This window comes from Schistocerca cancellata, chromosome 5, assembly GCF_023864275.1.
Source record: "Schistocerca cancellata isolate TAMUIC-IGC-003103 chromosome 5, iqSchCanc2.1, whole genome shotgun sequence".
NCBI lineage: Eukaryota > Metazoa > Arthropoda > Insecta > Orthoptera > Acrididae > Schistocerca > Schistocerca cancellata.
In genome coordinates this window covers 219418297-219436712 of record NC_064630.1, presented here as the reverse complement: position 1 = coordinate 219436712, position 18416 = coordinate 219418297, and the positions used below count along the sequence as shown (strand labels likewise).

Genomic DNA, 18416 nt, shown 5'->3' with positions numbered 1-18416 from the left:
TGAAATGGGAGATACGATACTGCGTGAAGAGTTTGACAGAGCACTGAAAGACCTGAGTCGAAACAAGGCCCCGGGAGTAGACAACATTCCATTAGAACTACTGACGGCCTTGGGAGAGGCAGTCCTGACAAAACTCTACCATCTGGTGAGCAAGATGTATGAGACAGGCGAAATACCTTCAGACTTCCAGAAGAATATAATAATTCCAATCCCAAAGAAAGCAGGTGTTGACAGATGTGAAAATTACCGAACTATCAGTTTAATAAGTCACAGTTGCAAAATACTAACGGGAATTCTTTACAGACGAATGGAAAAACTGGTGGAAGCCGACCTCGGGGAAGATCAGTTTGGATTTCGTAGAAATGTTGGAACTCGTGAGGCAATACTGACCTTACGACTTATCTTAGAAGAAAGATTAAGGAAAGGCAAACCTACGTTTCTAGCATTTGTAGACTTAGAGAAAGCTTTTGACAATGTTGACTGGAATACTCTCTTTCAAATTCTAAAGGTGGCAGGGGCAAAATACAATGAGCGAAAGGCTATTTACAATTTGTACAGAAACCAGATGGCGGTTATAAGAGTCGAGGGGCATGAAAGGGAGGCAGTGGTTGGGAAGGGAGTGAGACAGGGTTGTAGCCTCTCCCCGATGTTATTCAATCTGTATATTGAGCAAGCAGTGAAGGAAACAAAAGAAAATTTCGGAGTAGGTATTAAAATCCATGGAGAAGAAATAAAAACTTTGAGATTCGCCGATGACATTGTAATAATTCTATCAGAGACAGCAAAAGACTTAGAAGAGCAGTTGAACGGAATGGACAGTGTCTTGAAAGGAGGATATAAGATGAACATGAACAAAAGCAAAACGAGGATAATGGAATGTGGTCGAATTAAGTCGGGTGATGCAGAAGGAATTAGATTAGGAAATTAGACACTTAAAGTAGTAAAGGAGCTTTGCTATTTGGGGAGCAAAATAACAGATGATGGTCGAAGTAGAGAAGATACAAAATGTAGACTGGCAATGGCAAGGAAAGCGTTTCTGAAGAAGAGAAATTTGTTTACATCGAGTATAGATTTAAGTGTCAGGAAGTCATTTCTGAAAGTATTTGTATGGAGTGTAGCCATGTATGGAAGTGAAACATGGACTGTAAATAGTTTGGACAAGAAGAGAATAGAAGCTTTTGAAATGTGGTGCTACAGAAGAATGCTGAAGATTAGATGGGTAGATCATATAACTAATGAGGAGGTATTGAATAGGATTGAGGAGAAGATAACTTTGTGGCACAACTTAACTAGAAGAAGGGATCGGTTGGTAGGACATGTTATGAGGCATCAAGGATCACCAATTTAGTATTCGAGCGCAGCGTGGAGGGTAAAAATCGTAGAGGGAGACCAAGAGATGAATACACTAAGCAGATTCAGAAGGATGTGGGTAAGTACTGGGAGATGAAGATGCTTGCACTGGTTAGGGTAGCATGGAGAGCTGCATCAAACCAGTCTCAGGACTGAAGACCAGAACAACGACAACAACATGATGTACAAGATATTTGTGGTAAGATAATTCACTCGCTCACTCTGTACAGGATAAGAACGGAAAAATGGTATGTTATTTCCTGTACTTTTTCATATGACAAATAGAACTGAGGTGCAGAAAGAAAATCCTGTGGTAAGTTTCATTCATAGCTGTTCAAAAATAAAGATTCATTAGGTTACGGGATTCCCCTGAAATTGGAACATAATTGGCGATTTCTTTTCATCTGAGTTGCTAAACATTTTTCTTCAGAGAAGTGTAATCGGTGAAGAGTTCTGAGTGACGGCTTTCTTTCTGTTCTTACACTTAGTTAGCTAGTGAAAAACGGGCTGTAATTAAATTTTCTGTTTTTGGTCACAGAGACGCGTTTGCGCGTGGGGTACTCAGTTGTACGTAATTAGTGCTTCCAGTTCTAAACAATTACTCCAAATGAAATTATTTATCGACGAGTGTAATAACAGGCTTTCAACTGTTTCGTTGAGCTAGAGACGAATCATCAGGGAAGCAATATTACAGTGCCGGTTTGATGAGAATGCCACGCTTTCTAAAACGTCATGAGCGAAGGTCACGCGATTACAGCTGTTACTACCTGCTGAATCACCGATACAGATCTCAGAAGGTGATGATCTTATCTAAGTGATTCGCGGCATGCTACAAGTTGCCTCTGCTTCTAAAACTATGTATTGTAAGCACTGCGTCAGGCTCTTTTCCTGTAAAGAGTTAGACTTAATTTTTCACGCACTGTAACGGGTGGTTTAGATACTGTTGTCATTGCAGTATGTCGTACGATATCATATTTTCGGGTAACTCATCAAGCAAAGAAAAAATTTTCTGGGTCGAAAAGCGTGAACTGTGAAACGTGTTCAAAAGCTTGTTCAAGTAAGCGTATATACAAATTACTGATTGTCAGTATATATATTCCTTGAATAAATTTGTCTTCAGTAATACATCTTTTCAGTTCGCGAAATCAACAATAAGAACAATCTACGTAGAGACAAACTAACCCATCTTGAGGCATAAAAGTGGTCAGGTAAATAATAGCTTTGCAGCAATCATAAAACATTCTGTTACTTATAAAATATTATTTATGAGGAGTCCAAATAAGCCTAAATGATTTGTCGGTGGCCAACTACCACACTGATTAAATAGTTAGGAGAACCAGTTAACTATATCACATGACAGGAACACCGGCCAGGTGACCCATAGCTGAGACACTGGACTCGTATTCGAGTGGAGTGTGGTTCAGATCTCTGTTTGTCTTAAAGTTATATGTGATTTCGCTAAATTGGCAAAGGCAAATAGCGGGACCGTTTCTTTGAAAGGGCATGGCTTATTTCCTTTATCCGCTTTCCCAATCAGTGCTTGGGCTTCGCCTCTAACGTCCTCGTCGATGACGGAAACGTAAACCCTAGCATTCATTCCTTTTTGGACAACACCATTGTTATGGAATACCTGACTTCTTGACCATTTCGGTGCAGTAATGTGTAAGTAAGTCTGAAGCATACTTTTATTTTGACGGTAATTGACTCCAGTGGACTCGGTATTATTTTATGGAGTTTAGTACGTAATCAATTAAATTATTATGCTAAGCATTTTTGTTAGAGAGTGCATGAAAAATATATAAACTTTTTGACTCTTTCTCATCCTTGAGAACTACATCAGAATCTGTGAAAGAAATATTAGCATAACTGTTCCTGGGTAAACGCCAGAAAATATTTTTTCCTGACTTTCCACATCTTCGAGGATTTCCTCTCTATGGTTCTACGGAACTAACACTGCAACCAATCTATCATTAACTGACAGAGCAGCAGAACCAAGTTCATACTAAAACAACGCAACTAAAATACAGGGAGTGTCGAATCGATTCAACCGATTTCACAAGACTATAAGGTATAACTTGTACAAGAATGATGGCAGATGCTGGAAGAAAATTTTAACTTACGCGTCGAGACTAAGAGTTTACCATTGTATTTTACCGATACAGGTCTCCCTGATGCAGCCAGATCACTCGTTCATTACACAACTTCCGGAACATGCCGAGAAATTCATTTTTCAAGACGGAGCACCGCCGAACTGGCTCCTGTATGTAATGTGAGAGGAATTGTTAACAATGATCTGTCAAAGCGATGGAATCACCGCATGGATCGTATGGAAAGCGTGCTGTGCAATTGGTCTCCAAGAACGCATTGCCTCAAAGTGTGTCAACAGTTTTTGTTGGAGATTGCTTTCCTTTCAACAACAACATCAACAACATCAAAACGGGTGAACTGCGACGCAGTAGAGCAACAGCAGTGAACGCAGTGTTGCACAGTGGAATAGTAAATAAGTACAGGAGTAAAACCGTGTTGATAATAAACGAAGATGTCTAAGTGGGGTGCGTCTGCCGGCTACGATACGGTTACGTAACTTAAGGTCGGGGGGCCCGAAGTACAAATAAACTGTGAGCACGTTTCATCAACCTATGCGAGAGGGAAGGCAAGAACAACTGTTTCAGCACTTCAGGAACAGCTCGGAATAGACAGAACACGCTACTGTAACAAAGCTAAATGTACTAACTTCATTTAGAGATGTCACAAGAAAACCTTTCAGGATGCAAACTTCTCATAAGGAACGTTTTGAAACGCTACAATTAAACACTAAACCAGACGAGACCGCTGACAGACTCAGAAAACGAGAACATATTCGGTCACCAGTGGGTGATTGGGTGGAGGGGAGAGGGGAGAAATCCCGGCATCGCCAGCGGTAAGCCCTCTGCCCTCCTCAACCTGACTCTCAAGAGTTTGGCCATTACATCTGCATTACGGATACCGCTGGAAGACCAGATATATTAAACTGCAGGGTGCTCTGGTGAATTCAGTTCAATGAGTGTCTACAAGCTAAGGTCATTTTGGACTCCGCTGCTGCAGATCCACAGCCGTATGGCCGTGTACGGGACTTCTGATATGCAAGTCGCGTACCTGCCGGTCCCAGCTGTGACTGACTAAGGATGGGGGCAGGGCCCATCTTCCATGGATGAAGAACCGATGTGCCCGTCTGCAAGCTGTTCAGTTTAGGTTCAAATGGCTCTGAGCACTATGGGACTTAACATCTGAGGTCATCAGTCCCCTAGAACTTAGAACTACTTAAACCTAACTAACCTAAGGACATCACACACATCGATGCCCTAGGCAGGATTCGAAACTGCGACCGTAGCGGTCGCCCGGTTCCAGACTGAAGCGCCTAGAACTGGTCGGCCACTATCAGCTTAGGTGGTTGGCGCCTGTGTCGATGCTACCGGAACAGTACAAGTACCACTTTATACACTGATGAGCCAAAGAAACTGGCACACCTGCCAAATACCATGTACGGCTCCCGCGAGCAAGCAGAAGTGCCGCAACACCACGTGGCATGGACTCGATTAATGTTTGAAGTAGTGCTCGAGGGAACTGACACCATGAATATTTCAGAGCTGTCCATAAATCGTTAAGAGTACGAGGGGATAGAGATCTTTTCTGAACAGCACGTTCCAAGGCATCCCAGATATGCTCAACGGTGTATATGTCTGGCCAGTTTGGTGGGCAGCAGAACTGTTTAAATTCAGATGAGTGTTCCTGGAGCAACTCTGTAGCGATTCTGGACGTGAGGGGTGTCGCATTGTCCTGCTGGAATTGCCCAAGTTCGTCGGAACGCAGATTGGACATGAATGGGTGCAGGTGATCAGACAGGATGCTTGCCAGCCAGGGTGGCCGAGCGGTTCTAGGCGCTACAGTCTGGAAACGCGCGACCGCTACGGTCGCAGGTTCGAATCCTGCCTCGGGCATGGGTGTGTGTGATGTCCTTAGGTTAGTTAGGTTTAAGTAGTTCTAAGTTCTAGGGGACTGATGACCTCAGAAGCTAAGTCCCATAGTACTCAGAGCCACTTAGACAGGATGCTTACGTACGTGTAACCTGCCAGAGTCGTATCTAGAGGTATCAGGGGTCCCATATCATTCCAACTGCACACACCCCACACCATTACAGAGCCTCCACAAACGTGAACAGTCCCTGCTGACATGCGAAGTCCATGGATTCATGAGATTGTTTCCATACCCGTATGCGTCCATCCGCTCGATACAATTTGAAACGAGACTCGTCCGACCAGGCAACATGTTTTCAGTCGCCAACAGCCCAATGTCGGTGTTGACGGGCCCAGGCATGGCGTAAAGCTTTATGTCGTGCAGTCGTCAAGGGTACACGTGTGGGCCTTCGGCTCCGAAAGCCCATATCGATGATGTTTCGTTGAATAATTGACACCCTAACACTTGTTGATGGCCCTCCATCGAAATCTGCAGCAATTTGTGGAATGTTCGTACTTCCGTCGCGTTGGACGGTTCCCTTCAGTCATCGTTGGCCCCGTTCTTGCAGGATCTTTTCCCTGCCGCAACGATGTTGGAGATTTATAAATTCACGGTACACTCGTGAAATGGTCGTACGGGGAAATAACCACTTCTTCGCTACCTCGGAGATTCTGTGTTCCATCGTTCGTGTGCCGACTATAACGCCACATTCAAACTCACTTAAGTCTTGATAACCTGCCATTGTAGCAGCAGTAAGCGATCTAACAACTGCGCCAGACTGGCTGTCTTATATAGACGTTGGCGACCTCAGCGCCGTATTCTGCCTGTTTACATATCTCTGTATTTGATTACGCATGACTATACCAGTTTCTTCGGGGCTTCGGTGTAATATGCTGGGACCGCTACTCGGGCTGTTATTGGTGTTGTTGCTGTGTCTTGGGCCTGCACGCCGCATCGATAGCCGACGACATGGGCATGCAGATATTTGTCCAAGTGCAACTTCACTCATCGAGAACGCTAAGGCTCTGACGGTCGTCGAGAGACACACCAGACTGCAGGGTCCATGGAGGTAAGAATATAGGGAGATGCCGTGACGTCACAGCTGCGAAGCTATGTGAAGCCGAGGGTAGCCATCTCAATCCGACCAAAACATTGCTGCTGTAAGCTTGTGTGCATAGGCTTGTCGCTCGCTTTTGGAAGGATTTTGCGCTATTATGGTGACTTGTGTGGTGTTCGGATGTACGAATCGTTCTGATTGTGATGCGAAATCGAAGGGAATAACATTTCATGTGTAAGTTGTCTCGTTAAGTGTGATTTCATTGTGAATGAACGTGTGCTACATCGGTACTTGTACTATAGCGTGTTTTTCTCCTGTATGATTTTAGATTTCCTAAAAATGGAAGTCGGAAAGCTCTGTGGGAGAATGCCGTGAGGAGGAAGAACTGGCGTGCGTCTAAATGGAGCACTATATGTTCTCAGCATTTCCGAGAAGAGGACATAGACCGAACTTCCCTTTCAACAGTAAGGCTCCGAGAAAATGCTGTACCATCAGTTTTCCCTACACACCCAAAAAATTTGCAAAAGGTATGTTAATTCAAAGAATTAAATTCTTAGTTTTCAAGTTCACGTTTCAGTATAATACGTACGTATCGTCGATAATCGTGTTGAGTAACTCACTTTGTCTTCATCATGTACCAAATTAAAAGCTAACACTACATTAACTGGCGTAAAGTATAGGCCTAAACAGGACACTGTGTAGATTTGCCATCCTATGTACCGTATTTCAGTAAATATTGGCGGTAATGAACAGTGTTTCCCAGTAGTGTAACGTAACTGAAATGTACCAGTACGTATTACAAACAAGATGTATTTATGGGGCTTTGGAGGGAGGGTATAGCTAACTTAGTTTCCAGTTTCTATTATTTAGTTTGTGATACACGTTTATTACTGAATTAACAAAATTGTATCGTTTACGTTGAAGACTAGCTATTCGTAATATTACATTAAAAACTGTTTTTAATCAGAAGAAACGCGGAATTTCGCCTTTACGAGATTTTATTTTAAACAAAAACTTTGAAACAACCAATCTGATGACGTTACATGCGTATATGGTGCAATTTGCGACTGTAATACACGCAGCGCTATAGCACACTGGCAATGTTTTGGTCAGAGTGTCATGGCAGCGAGCCATGCCCCCATGGCTTCAAAACGTAGTACGGCTGGGATACGTAGCGCCATCTCCCCTTATTCTTACCTCCATGGCAGGGACGCACGGCTATCGCTTCCTCCTGCGACGGGGCAGCAGTACTGGCCATGGCCAACGTCAGGACACGTTCTCAGCAAGTTCCTCGCCGGTCACTGACGTGCCACCTCGCGCTTTCATGCAGCGCAGACTCGGCACGGTCGTTGCTAGGCAGCGCCGGGAAGAAGACGCAGTGATTGCAAACACTCGCCAATAAATAGCTGGTAACTGAATGATGTTTCATTATCTCCAGACGCTCTACAGGATCATTCACCCTTGTTCTCCACTCGACCTCCTGATAACAAAGCGACACCGGCTCGGGTCGTAACATCAGTAGCTCTAAAATAGGCTATCAGAACTTGAGACGAGTTCGACGATCGTGTCTATGTTTCTTGTGCGCCCGATGGACGGGACACTGAATAATTGTGAAAGGTCATTGAAAACTTTGCCTCTAACCGAAATTGTGAAAAGCGTAGCATATTTGTGTGTGCGTGCATATAGAAGATATACCCTTGTGAAATCAGTTGGATCTTTTGAAAACAATAACAGAGAACTGTTTTGTATTATTACTTATTTCCAACTAGCCCAAATGAACTATCTCTGACATTAAACTCTGCTAAATGGGAGTAACTCCGAGAATATGGACTTCGGGATGTTATGTCAAACCACACAAATGGTAATTTTCACATATTCGCGTTTAGAATATATAGACGAACAAATATTATAGAAAATATGTTGCACTGTTATCGGAGGAGAATCCGGAGAATGTGACAGATTAAAACTTAGTTCTTGGCCACGGAACGTCTTCGGATAGTTCAGTGCGTAGAATATTATCTTTTGCCGCACAATAAATTCAGGATTCCACTAATACCTAAATCAGAAGCTGAATTCGTTCCCAACCATTTCAGCGACCCTAGCTAAAAGAATTACTTTGCATGTGGTGATTTTCATGTCCCAAACTCTGAAATTTGAGCACTACTTTTCAAGTGGAGATATATTTGTATGGAGTTGTTGTGCGTTTTTGGAATTTTATATGGCGACAAATCCTCAAGATCTTTGATACAGCCCTATAGGTTTATGTGCTGCACATCACTTTTGTTGAAGGTATCGTATCTCGGATAAAAGAAATCAAAGCCATACAGCAGTACCCAAGGACGGATCGCATATCCCCATAAGGTGGGAAATTAATCGAAAAGTTGAAAGGTCTCTGTTGGATTCCTTTCATGTTAATTTTTTAAAACTGTTGTCATTTACGGCATACATTCCACTTCCAAATTTATTGTGGTGTTTCTAACCATCTGGGAGGAGACTGAGTAGTGGAACGTGTTACTTTTACACATAATCAAGAACGATCTTTCACACTACTACACTTAAAAACACAGTTTATATGTAATTCATGTCACACAGTCTCATACAGAACCTACACCACTTTCTTTTATATACTGTATATGATAAGATACTGTCATCCCCCTTCCTTTCTGTGAGAAAGGATGAATGAGCAAATGTATTTCTAGTTGCATGCTTGATGGTAGCAGACAAGCCTGTCTGCTAGAGAACAGTAGGACCAACGTCGGAACAGGTAGCTACGCTTTCTAAAAGCAGAGAGGTTTCTATTCTTAGTATGGTCCTGTCCGTCCCTTGTCATGTTGGTATCGGAAGCTGCTTCTCTGGTCACTTCCGTTTTGTATCTGGAAGCACCCTTTGTAGGGGCCCACGGCAGCCTGTCCGCGGCGAGCGTCTGAAGTCGTAAGCTCTCCGGCTAAGCGCGTCTCTGCTAAGTCCGTAGGATAATGGATTTCTTAAGTTCAGCCTAACTGAAAATTTAATCACCTTTATTTCAGGTTTAGATGTAAAATATCTAATGTTATCTTAAATGCAACGCAGTGTAATTCGAGTGTGAAGTTCAGAATATCTTCCAGTAGTTGCTTTGTCACTACTTTGTGAGTGAAGTGGAACCACCTGTGGATGATCCGTAACTCTAACTAAGATCGTCAATCTTAAATGCGAATGTGCGTGAGATTATAACGTCTCGTCTTGACAATATTTTTCAATATAGAAACTTTTCTTTATGTTCAACCCACGTGGGGTGTACTATGTGAGACCAGTACCACGTGCGTATACAGTTGTTTGACCCATCAGGTTAATAGTACGACGATAGTAACCAGTTCGAGGTTTTTCTTTTGTAATTTGTGTTTCGATGTAATTTATTTTAATTATCAAAAGAGGATGTAGATGAAGACGAAATGGGAGATAAGATACTGCGTGAAGAGTTTGACAGAGCACTGAATGACCTGAGTCGAAACAAGGCCCCGGGAGTAGACAACATTCCATTTGAACTACTGATGGCCTCGGGAGAGCCAGTCATGACAAAACTCTACCATCTGGTGAGCACGATGTATGAGACAGGCGAAATACCCTCAGACTTCAAGAAGAATATAATAATTCCAATCCCAAAGAAAGCAGGTGTTGACAGATGTGAAAATTACCGAACTATCAGTTTAATAAGTCACAGCTGCAAAATACTAACGCGAATTCTTTACAGACGAATGGAAAAACTGGTAGAAGCCGACCTCGGGGAAGATCAGTTTGGATTCCGTAGAAATGTTGGAACACGTGAGGCAATACTGACCTTTCGACTTATCTTAGAAGAAAGATTAAGAAAAGGCAAACCTACGTTTCTAGCATTTGTAGACTTAGAGAAAGCTTTTGACAATGTTAACTGGAATACTCTCTTTCAAATTCTGAAGGTGGCAGGGGTAAAATACTGGGAGCGAAAGGCTATTTACAGTTTGTACAGAAACCAGATGGCAGTTATAAGAGTCGAGGGGCATGAAAGGGAAGCAGTGGTTGGGAAAGGAGTAAGACAGGGTTGTAGCCTCTCCCCGATGTTATTCAATCTGTATATTGAACAAGCAGTAAAGGAAACAAAAGAAAAATTCGGAGTAGGTATTAAAATTCATGGAGAAGAAGTAAAAACTTTGAGGTTCGCCGATGACATTGTAATTCTGTCAGAGACAGCAAAGGACTTGGAAGAGCAGTTGAACGGAATGGACAGTGTCTTGAAAGGAGGATATAAGATGAACATCAACAAAAGCAAAACGAGGATAATGGAATGTAGTCAACTTAAGTCGGGTGATGCTGAGGGAATTAGATTAGGAAATGAGACACTTAAAGTAGTAAAGGAGTTTTGCTATTTAGGGAGTAAAATAACCGACGATGGTCGAAGTAGAGAGGATATAAAATGTAGACTGGCAATGGCAAGGAAAGCGTTTCTCAAGAAGAGGAATTTGTTAACATCGAGTATAGATTTAAGTGTCAGGAAGTCGTTTCTGAAAGTATTTGTATGGAGTGTAGCCATGTATGGAAGTGAAACATGGACGATAACTAGTTGGGACAAGAAGAGAATAGAAGCTTTCGAAATGTGGTGCTACAGAAGAATGCTGAAGATAAGGTGGGTAGATCACGTAACTAATGAGGAGGTATTGAATAGGATTGGGGAGAAGTTTGTGGCACAACTTGACTAGAAGAAGGGATCGGTTGGTAGGACATGTTTTGAGGCATCAAGGGGTCACAAATTTAGCATTGGAGGGCAGTGTGGAGGGTAGAAATCGTAGAGGGAGACCAAGAGATGAATACACTAAGCAGATTCAGAAGGATGTAGGTTGCAGTAGATACTGGGAGATGAAGCAGCTTGCACAGGATAGAGTAGCATGGAGAGCTGCATCAAACCAGTCTCAGGACTGAAGACCACAACAACAACAACATCAAAATTATTGTGGAGTTACACTCTTTGTGTAAACCAAGTTGACCACGTGAAGCATGTAGTGTAATCATCAAAGTAGCCCTCAGCTATTCTTTTCTTGAAGATTTCACAGACAGTTAGTATGAATTTAGTATACCAGTGTGTGCTAATGTCATGACGGACAGGATGGCGCTACGAACGTAACTTCTTTGGGTGAAAATTGAATGGGTTGGTTGTGGTTAATTTACTCTTGCATATGTTTCAACGTTCTTCGTGTGTTATTTTATGAATGCAGTGTTGTATGCAGTCTCCCAATCTTGGCTCCATATTTGATGTGTTCCATAAGATTACAAACTCACATTTTCACAATCCTAAATAAGGCACCAGTTTAGTTATGAATCAAGTTGAATATGCTGAAATTTTAACGGAACAATGATCAATGTTACAATAAATGTCCTAATATAAACTGGTTTATTTCTTTTTATTTAAATTGTCTTTTTATATATATATCACCGGTTATCGTAAGATGACTACTAAAAGATTATAATTAATGTTAGTCTGGTTGGGAGTTTGGTAAGCTAGACTGGATTCCTGGTGAAACAGTTGCTCAGTAATGCAAGGTTAACTTCCCCAGATAGCTCACTGCTTTTAATCCGCTTTTATTGTCTTGAATATCAGCACCGCTTTGCCGGCCGGAGTGGCCGAGCACTTAAAGGCGCGCCGGCCGCGGTGGTCTAGCGGTTCAGGCGCTCAGTCCGGAATCGCGCGACTACTACGGTCGCAGGTTCGAATCCTGCCTCGGGCGTGGATGTGTGTGGTGTCCTTAGGTTAGTTAGGTTTAAGTAGTTCTACGTTCTAGGGGACTGATGACCACAGAAGTTGAGTCCCATAGTGCTCAGAGCCATTTGAACCAGCCAGCACCGCTTTCAGAACAAAATAATGAATCAACATTACAAAGTTGACATTTCAAATACAGTTGTGCTAACTAGGGCGACCTTTTGTGCGTAAGTCAATGACGCCTCTTAATGACATATTCACAATTATTTTGCAAATGGCTCATTTGCGGACCCAAATGTGCTGGGACGAGGATGTTTCTACTATCGTGCATTTCGACTCGTACCCATCCTGTTAATTATGATACACGTTGTATTTAGAGTTTGTGTTCACGGACGATTAAAGTAACCCGATGGTTGGTACTAGCCCTTCGGTGGTCGGTAGTGATTCGTTTTTATGTCATACGGAGTTTGAGGCTATACTGAACCGGAGCAGAACCCCGTCGGGTGGGAGCTGTCACAGTAACGCCGTTCAGTGGCTCACATTTACTTATGAAAGAGGACAGACATCAGGACGAATACTAACTCAACAAATCTATTGTACTTTTAGTTACAGTTCGCTCGCAGTATTGTATAGTCTAAAACATAGAAAATTGTAAATTACAGGTTATCATAGGTTTTCAATGACGCATCTGTAAGTCAACTGCCCGTGCTCGACAAATAATGCCGTTTCACAATGATCATTAACAGTTATGAAATATTAAGTAGTTCACTAAGAAGCTAAGATGGTACACTATTACTCGTAAAAATAAAAGACGTATATTAATCAAATAATTTCTCCAAAAATGACTGAGAACCGTTAAAGTATTAGAAAAACATGTAAAATGAAAATTAATTGTTCTCTTTTTTCCATTTGAAACAAACAACGTCTAATAGGAGTGGATTTCACAGAGTAAGTTACACATTATTATGACTGTGTAAGTAACTTTTGTTGAATACTACACTACATTACAAAGGATACAGATTTTTCTACGTGGTCGCAAAGTCTACGCACACAGCAGTCGGAAAGTTTCACCCATCGTTCAGTTCCTCGCCGACAGAAATCTGCTCCTCGGTTATGGAGCAGTTCTAGAACCGATGTTAAAATGTTTTCAAGTAATTGAAAAGCCACGATAGCTTCAATCGTTTATTAGATGACCGGTTTTAGCACTCTGAAGGTGCCATCATCAGATCTGTGAAGGTATAACATAACAGGTTTGAGAGAGGGCTTAGATGAGTTAACTATATACATTACTATTACTACAGAACCGCATACCTGAAACGTGCATTAACATTTATAAAACCATATGGACATCATGGCATGGCATCAGGAATATGCACACATTGTACCTAAGTCGTGTTGTGAACAGCTTTCTGTGTACATATTCCTGTCGTCCTTATATGAATAAAGGTAAATTATAATATGTAGTTTTGTAAGACGCTAATGAGTAATGGCTGTGCCTCTTATGCTTCTACTTTGTAATTGACGTACTTTATAGTGATTGTAGTATGTACAGGAAATGTATGCGCAAATGTGGGCTTCGCATGGGTATGTGACAAGCAGTTACAGTAAAGTTGTGTTTTAGTAGTAATGAGTGGTTATACGGTGGGACAGTGTATGCGCTGCTTGGACAGCGCTATCTGGTGGCCGGTTGTGAACCGCTAGAATCACAGCAGGTAAGCCTGCGCGGAGTAGATCAGTGATGATACCGACCGGTGTTAGAGGAGCAGTGGTAGTTTCATCTGGTGACTTCAGTTTTATATTTTATGGGAAGGACGACGATGAGAGCAGTTTTTTATTATTTTTTATTGGTTGTGACAATGATTTTATCAGATGGTCTGCCTCTTATGCCATGATGTCCATTACGTTTTATAAATGTTCATCCACGTTTCACGTATGTGGTTCTGTAATAATTGTAATGTATATAGTTAACTCATGTAAGCCCTCCCTCAAACCTGTTAAGTTGTACCTTCACAGATCTGATGTTGGCACCTTCAGTGTGCTGAAACCGGTCATCTAATAAACGATTGAAGCGATCGTGGCTTTTCAATTACACTCCTGGAAATGGAAAAAAGAACACATTGACACCGGTGTGTCAGACCCACCATACTTGCTCCGGACACTGCGAGAGGGCTGTACAAGCAATGATCACACGCACGGCACAGCGGACACACCAGGAACCGCGGTGTTGGCCGTCGAATGGCGCTAGCTGCGCAGCATTTGTGCACCGCCGCCGTCAGTGTCAGCCAGTTTGCCGTGGCATACGGAGCTCCATCGCAGTCTTTAACACTGGTAGCATGCCGCGACAGCGTGGACGTGAACCGTATGTGCAGTTGACGGACTTTGAGCGAGGGCGTATAGTGGGCATGCGGGAGGCCGGGTGGACGTACCGCCGAATTGCTCAACACGTGGGGCGTGAGGTCTCCACAGTACATCGATGTTGTCGCCAGTGGTCGGCGGAAGGTGCACGTGCCCGTCGACCTGGGACCGGACCGCAGCGACGCACGGATGCACGCCAAGACCGTAGGATCCTACGCAGTGCCGTAGGGGACCGCACCGCCACTTCCCAGCAAATTAGGGACACTGTTGCTCCTGGGCTATCGGCGAGGACCATTCGCAACCGTCTCCATGAAGCTGGGTTACGGTCCCGCACACCGTTAGGCCGTCTTCCGCTCACGCCCCGACATCGTGCAGCCCGCCTCCAGTGGTGTCGCGACAGGCGTGAATGGAGGGACGAATGGAGACGTGTCGTCTTCAGCCATGAGAGTCGCTTCTGCCTTGGTGCCAATGATGGTGGTATGCGTGTTTGGCGCCGTGCAGGTGAGCGCCACAATCAGGACTGCATACGACCGAGGCACACAGGGCCAACACCCGGCATCATGGTGTGGGGAGCGATCTCCTACACTGGCCGTACACCACTGGTGATCGTCGAGGGGACACTGAATAGTGCACGGTACATCCAAACCGTCATCGAACCCATCGTTCTACCATTCCTAGACCGGCAAGGGAACTTGCTGTTCCAACAGGACAATGCACGTCCGCATGTATCCCGTGCCACCCAACGTGCTCTAGAAGGTGTAAGTCAACTACCCTGGCCAGCAAGATCCCCGGATCTGTCCCCCATTGAGCATGTTTGGGACTGGATGAAGCGTCGTCTCACGCGGTCTGCACGTCCAGCACGAACGCTGGTCCAACTGAGGCGCCAGGTGGAAATGGCATGGCAAGCCGTTCCACAGGATTACATCCAGCATCTCTACGATCGTCTCCATGGGAGAATAGCAGCCTGCATTGCTGCGAAAGGTGGATATACACTGTACTAGTGCCGACATTGTGCATGCTCTGTTACCTGTGTCTATGTGCCTGTGGTTCTGTCAGTGTGATCATGTGATGTATCTGACCCCAGGAATGTGTCAATAAAGTTTCCCCTTCCTGGGACAAAGAATTCACGGTGTTCTTATTTCAATTTCCAGGAGTGTATTTTAAAAACGGAGTGATCGCCCCACGACACACCATGTTTTCACTGCAAAAACTTCCCCCCCCCCCCTCCCCACCAACCAAATGTCCTTTCAACTTGCCGAAAATGTGCTAATCGCAAGGTGCGAGATCTGTGTCTACCGATTAGCATCACTCACTCGTAGACATGTAAGGATGTCCGGGTTCATACACCAAGAAATCGAGCAACGTGATTCATAGTGTGGTCATGGGACGATAGCGTCTTTCACTGTGACGCATCTCCGTATCAACAAAGGTTACTGCGCGGATTTAGTACGACCAACTGGCGGATACAGCCACCTCACTACTTCGACTTACGTGAGCGGTGAAGGATCGCAGGTGCATACCGTCTACAGTTCCCAAAGCGACCGATGTGTTCTTTTAAGGTTGGTGGTAATATTTTGCCCGTCGAGCCTAGTTGTGGAGGGAGAGCCTCGCTGGCGTACCATGGCAACGGCGTTGTCGGCGGCGGAGCGGTAGTACTCGCGGTACCAGGCGCTGTTGTCGGCGACGAAGAAGGTCTCCGCGAGGGCGCCGGCGACGCGCTGCCGGAAGCGCTGGGGGCGGCGGCGCTTCATGGCGAGCGCGAGCCCGTGCAGGCGCGCCAGCTGGCGCAGCGCGGCGCCGCAGTGCGCGGCGTCCAGGCCGCGGCGGCGGTCCGCCATGCGAAAGCCGCGCTCCGCCAGGTCCTCCAGCACCAGCAGGTCCCCCCGCGCCAGCAGGCAGCGCGCCACGCCGCGCCACGCGCCGCCGCCGCCCGCCTCGCGCTGCAACAGCAACACCACCAGCACCGTCTGACGCCGCCCCACTCGAAGCAGTAGTCACCAAACACGCTAGCAACAAGGTGCATTCAAAATCGCTCCATGTGTCCTTATAGTCCTATCTACTGATCGCAACATACACTACTGGCCATTAAAATTGCTACACCAAGAAGAAATGCAGTTGATAAACGGGTATTGATTGGAAAAATATATTATGCAAGAACTGACATGTGATTACATTTTCACGCAGTTTGGGTGCACAGATCCTGAGAAATCAGAACACAGAACAACCACCTCTGGCCGTAATAACGGCCTTGATACGCCTCGGCATTGAGTCAAACAGAGCTTGGATGGCGTGTACAGGTACAGCTGCCCATGCAGCTCCGCCACGATACCACAGTTCATCAAGAGTAGTGACTGGCGTATTCTGGCGAGCCACTTGCTCGGCCACCATTGACCACACGTTTTAAATTGGTGAGAGATCTGGAGAATGTGCTGGCCAGGGCAGCAGTCGAACATTTTCTGTATCCAGAAAGGCCCGTACAGGACCTGCAACATGTGGTCGTGCATTATCCTGCTGAAATGTAGGGTTTCGCATAGATTGAATGAAGGGTAGAGCCACGGGTCGTAACACACCTGAAATGTAACGTCCACTGTTCAAAGTGCCATCAATGCGAACAAGAGGTGACCGAGACGTGTAACCAATGGCAACCCATACCATCATGCCGGGTGATACGCCAGTATGGCGATAAGGATTACACGCTTCCAATGTGCGTTCACCGCGATGTCGCCAGACACGGATGCAACCATCATGATGCTGTAAACAGAACCTGGATTCATCCGAAAAAATGACGTTTTGCCATTGGTGCACCCAGTTTCACCGTTGAGTACACCATCGCAGGCGCTCCTGTCTGTGATGCAGCGTCAAGGGTAACCGCAGCCATGGTCTCCGAGCTGATAGTCCATGCTGCTGCAAACGTCGTCGAACTGTTCATGCTGATGGTTGTTGTCTTGCAAACGTCCCCATCTGTTGACTCAGGGATCGAGACGTGGCTGCACGGTTACAGCCATGCGGATAAGATGCCTGTCATCTCGACTGCTAGTGATACGAGGCCGTTGGGATCCAGCACGGCGTTCCGTATTACCCTCCTGAACCCACCGATTCCATATTCTGCTAACAGTCATTGGATGTGGACCAACGCGAGCAGCAATGTGGCGATACGATAAACTGCAATCGCGATAGTCTACAATCTGAACTTTATAAAAGTCGGAAACGTGATGGTACGCATTTCTCCTCCTTACACGAGGCATCACAACCACGTTTCACCAGGCAACGCCGGTCAACTGCTGTTTGTGTACGCAAAATCAAAAAAATGGTTCAAATGGCTCTGAGCACTATGGGACTTAACATCTATGGTCATCAGTCCCCTAGAACTTAGAACTACTTACACCAAACTAACCTAAGGACATCACACAACACTCAGTCATCACGAGGCAGAGAAAATCCCTGACCCCGCCGGGAATCGAACCCGGACGAGCTGCGGACTATGCAAAATCGGTTGGAAACTTTCCTCATGTCAGCACGTTGTAGGTGTCGCCACCGGCGCCAACCTTGTGTGAATGCTCTGAAAAGTTAATCATTTGCATATCACAGCATCTTCTTCCTGTCGGTGAAATTTCGTGTCTGTAGCACGTCATCTTCGTGGTGTAGAAATTTTAATGGCCAGTAGTGTACATGGTCAGTAATGCTTATAAAATTATTTATCAGGTACAGTGGAGGTTTCTGAGACATATTGAGGCTCACCTTTACCTCCGTTACCGATGTAGGCCGAAGCAGTGAATTAAAACTTTTACCAGCACTGGGATTCTAAAAAATGGTTCAAATGGCTCTGAGCGCTATGGGACTCAACTGCTGTGGTCATCAGTCCCCTAGAACTTAGAACTACGTAAACCTAACTAAACTAAGGACATCACACACACCCATGCCCGAGGCAGGATTCGAACCTGCGACCGTAGCAGCAGC

At 44.8% G+C, this 18416-nt stretch overlaps 1 protein-coding gene across 1 annotated transcript in view; it reads right to left on the bottom strand.

Moving 5' to 3' along the window:
• LOC126187739 (uncharacterized) overlaps positions 1-18416 on the bottom strand; it is a 330635-nt gene that overhangs the window by 125868 nt on the left and 186351 nt on the right. Inside the window, exon 3 of the mRNA XM_049928989.1 lies at positions 16079-16399. Coding sequence (XP_049784946.1) covers positions 16079-16399 — 321 coding nt within the window. The remainder of the gene's footprint in view (positions 1-16078; positions 16400-18416) is intronic.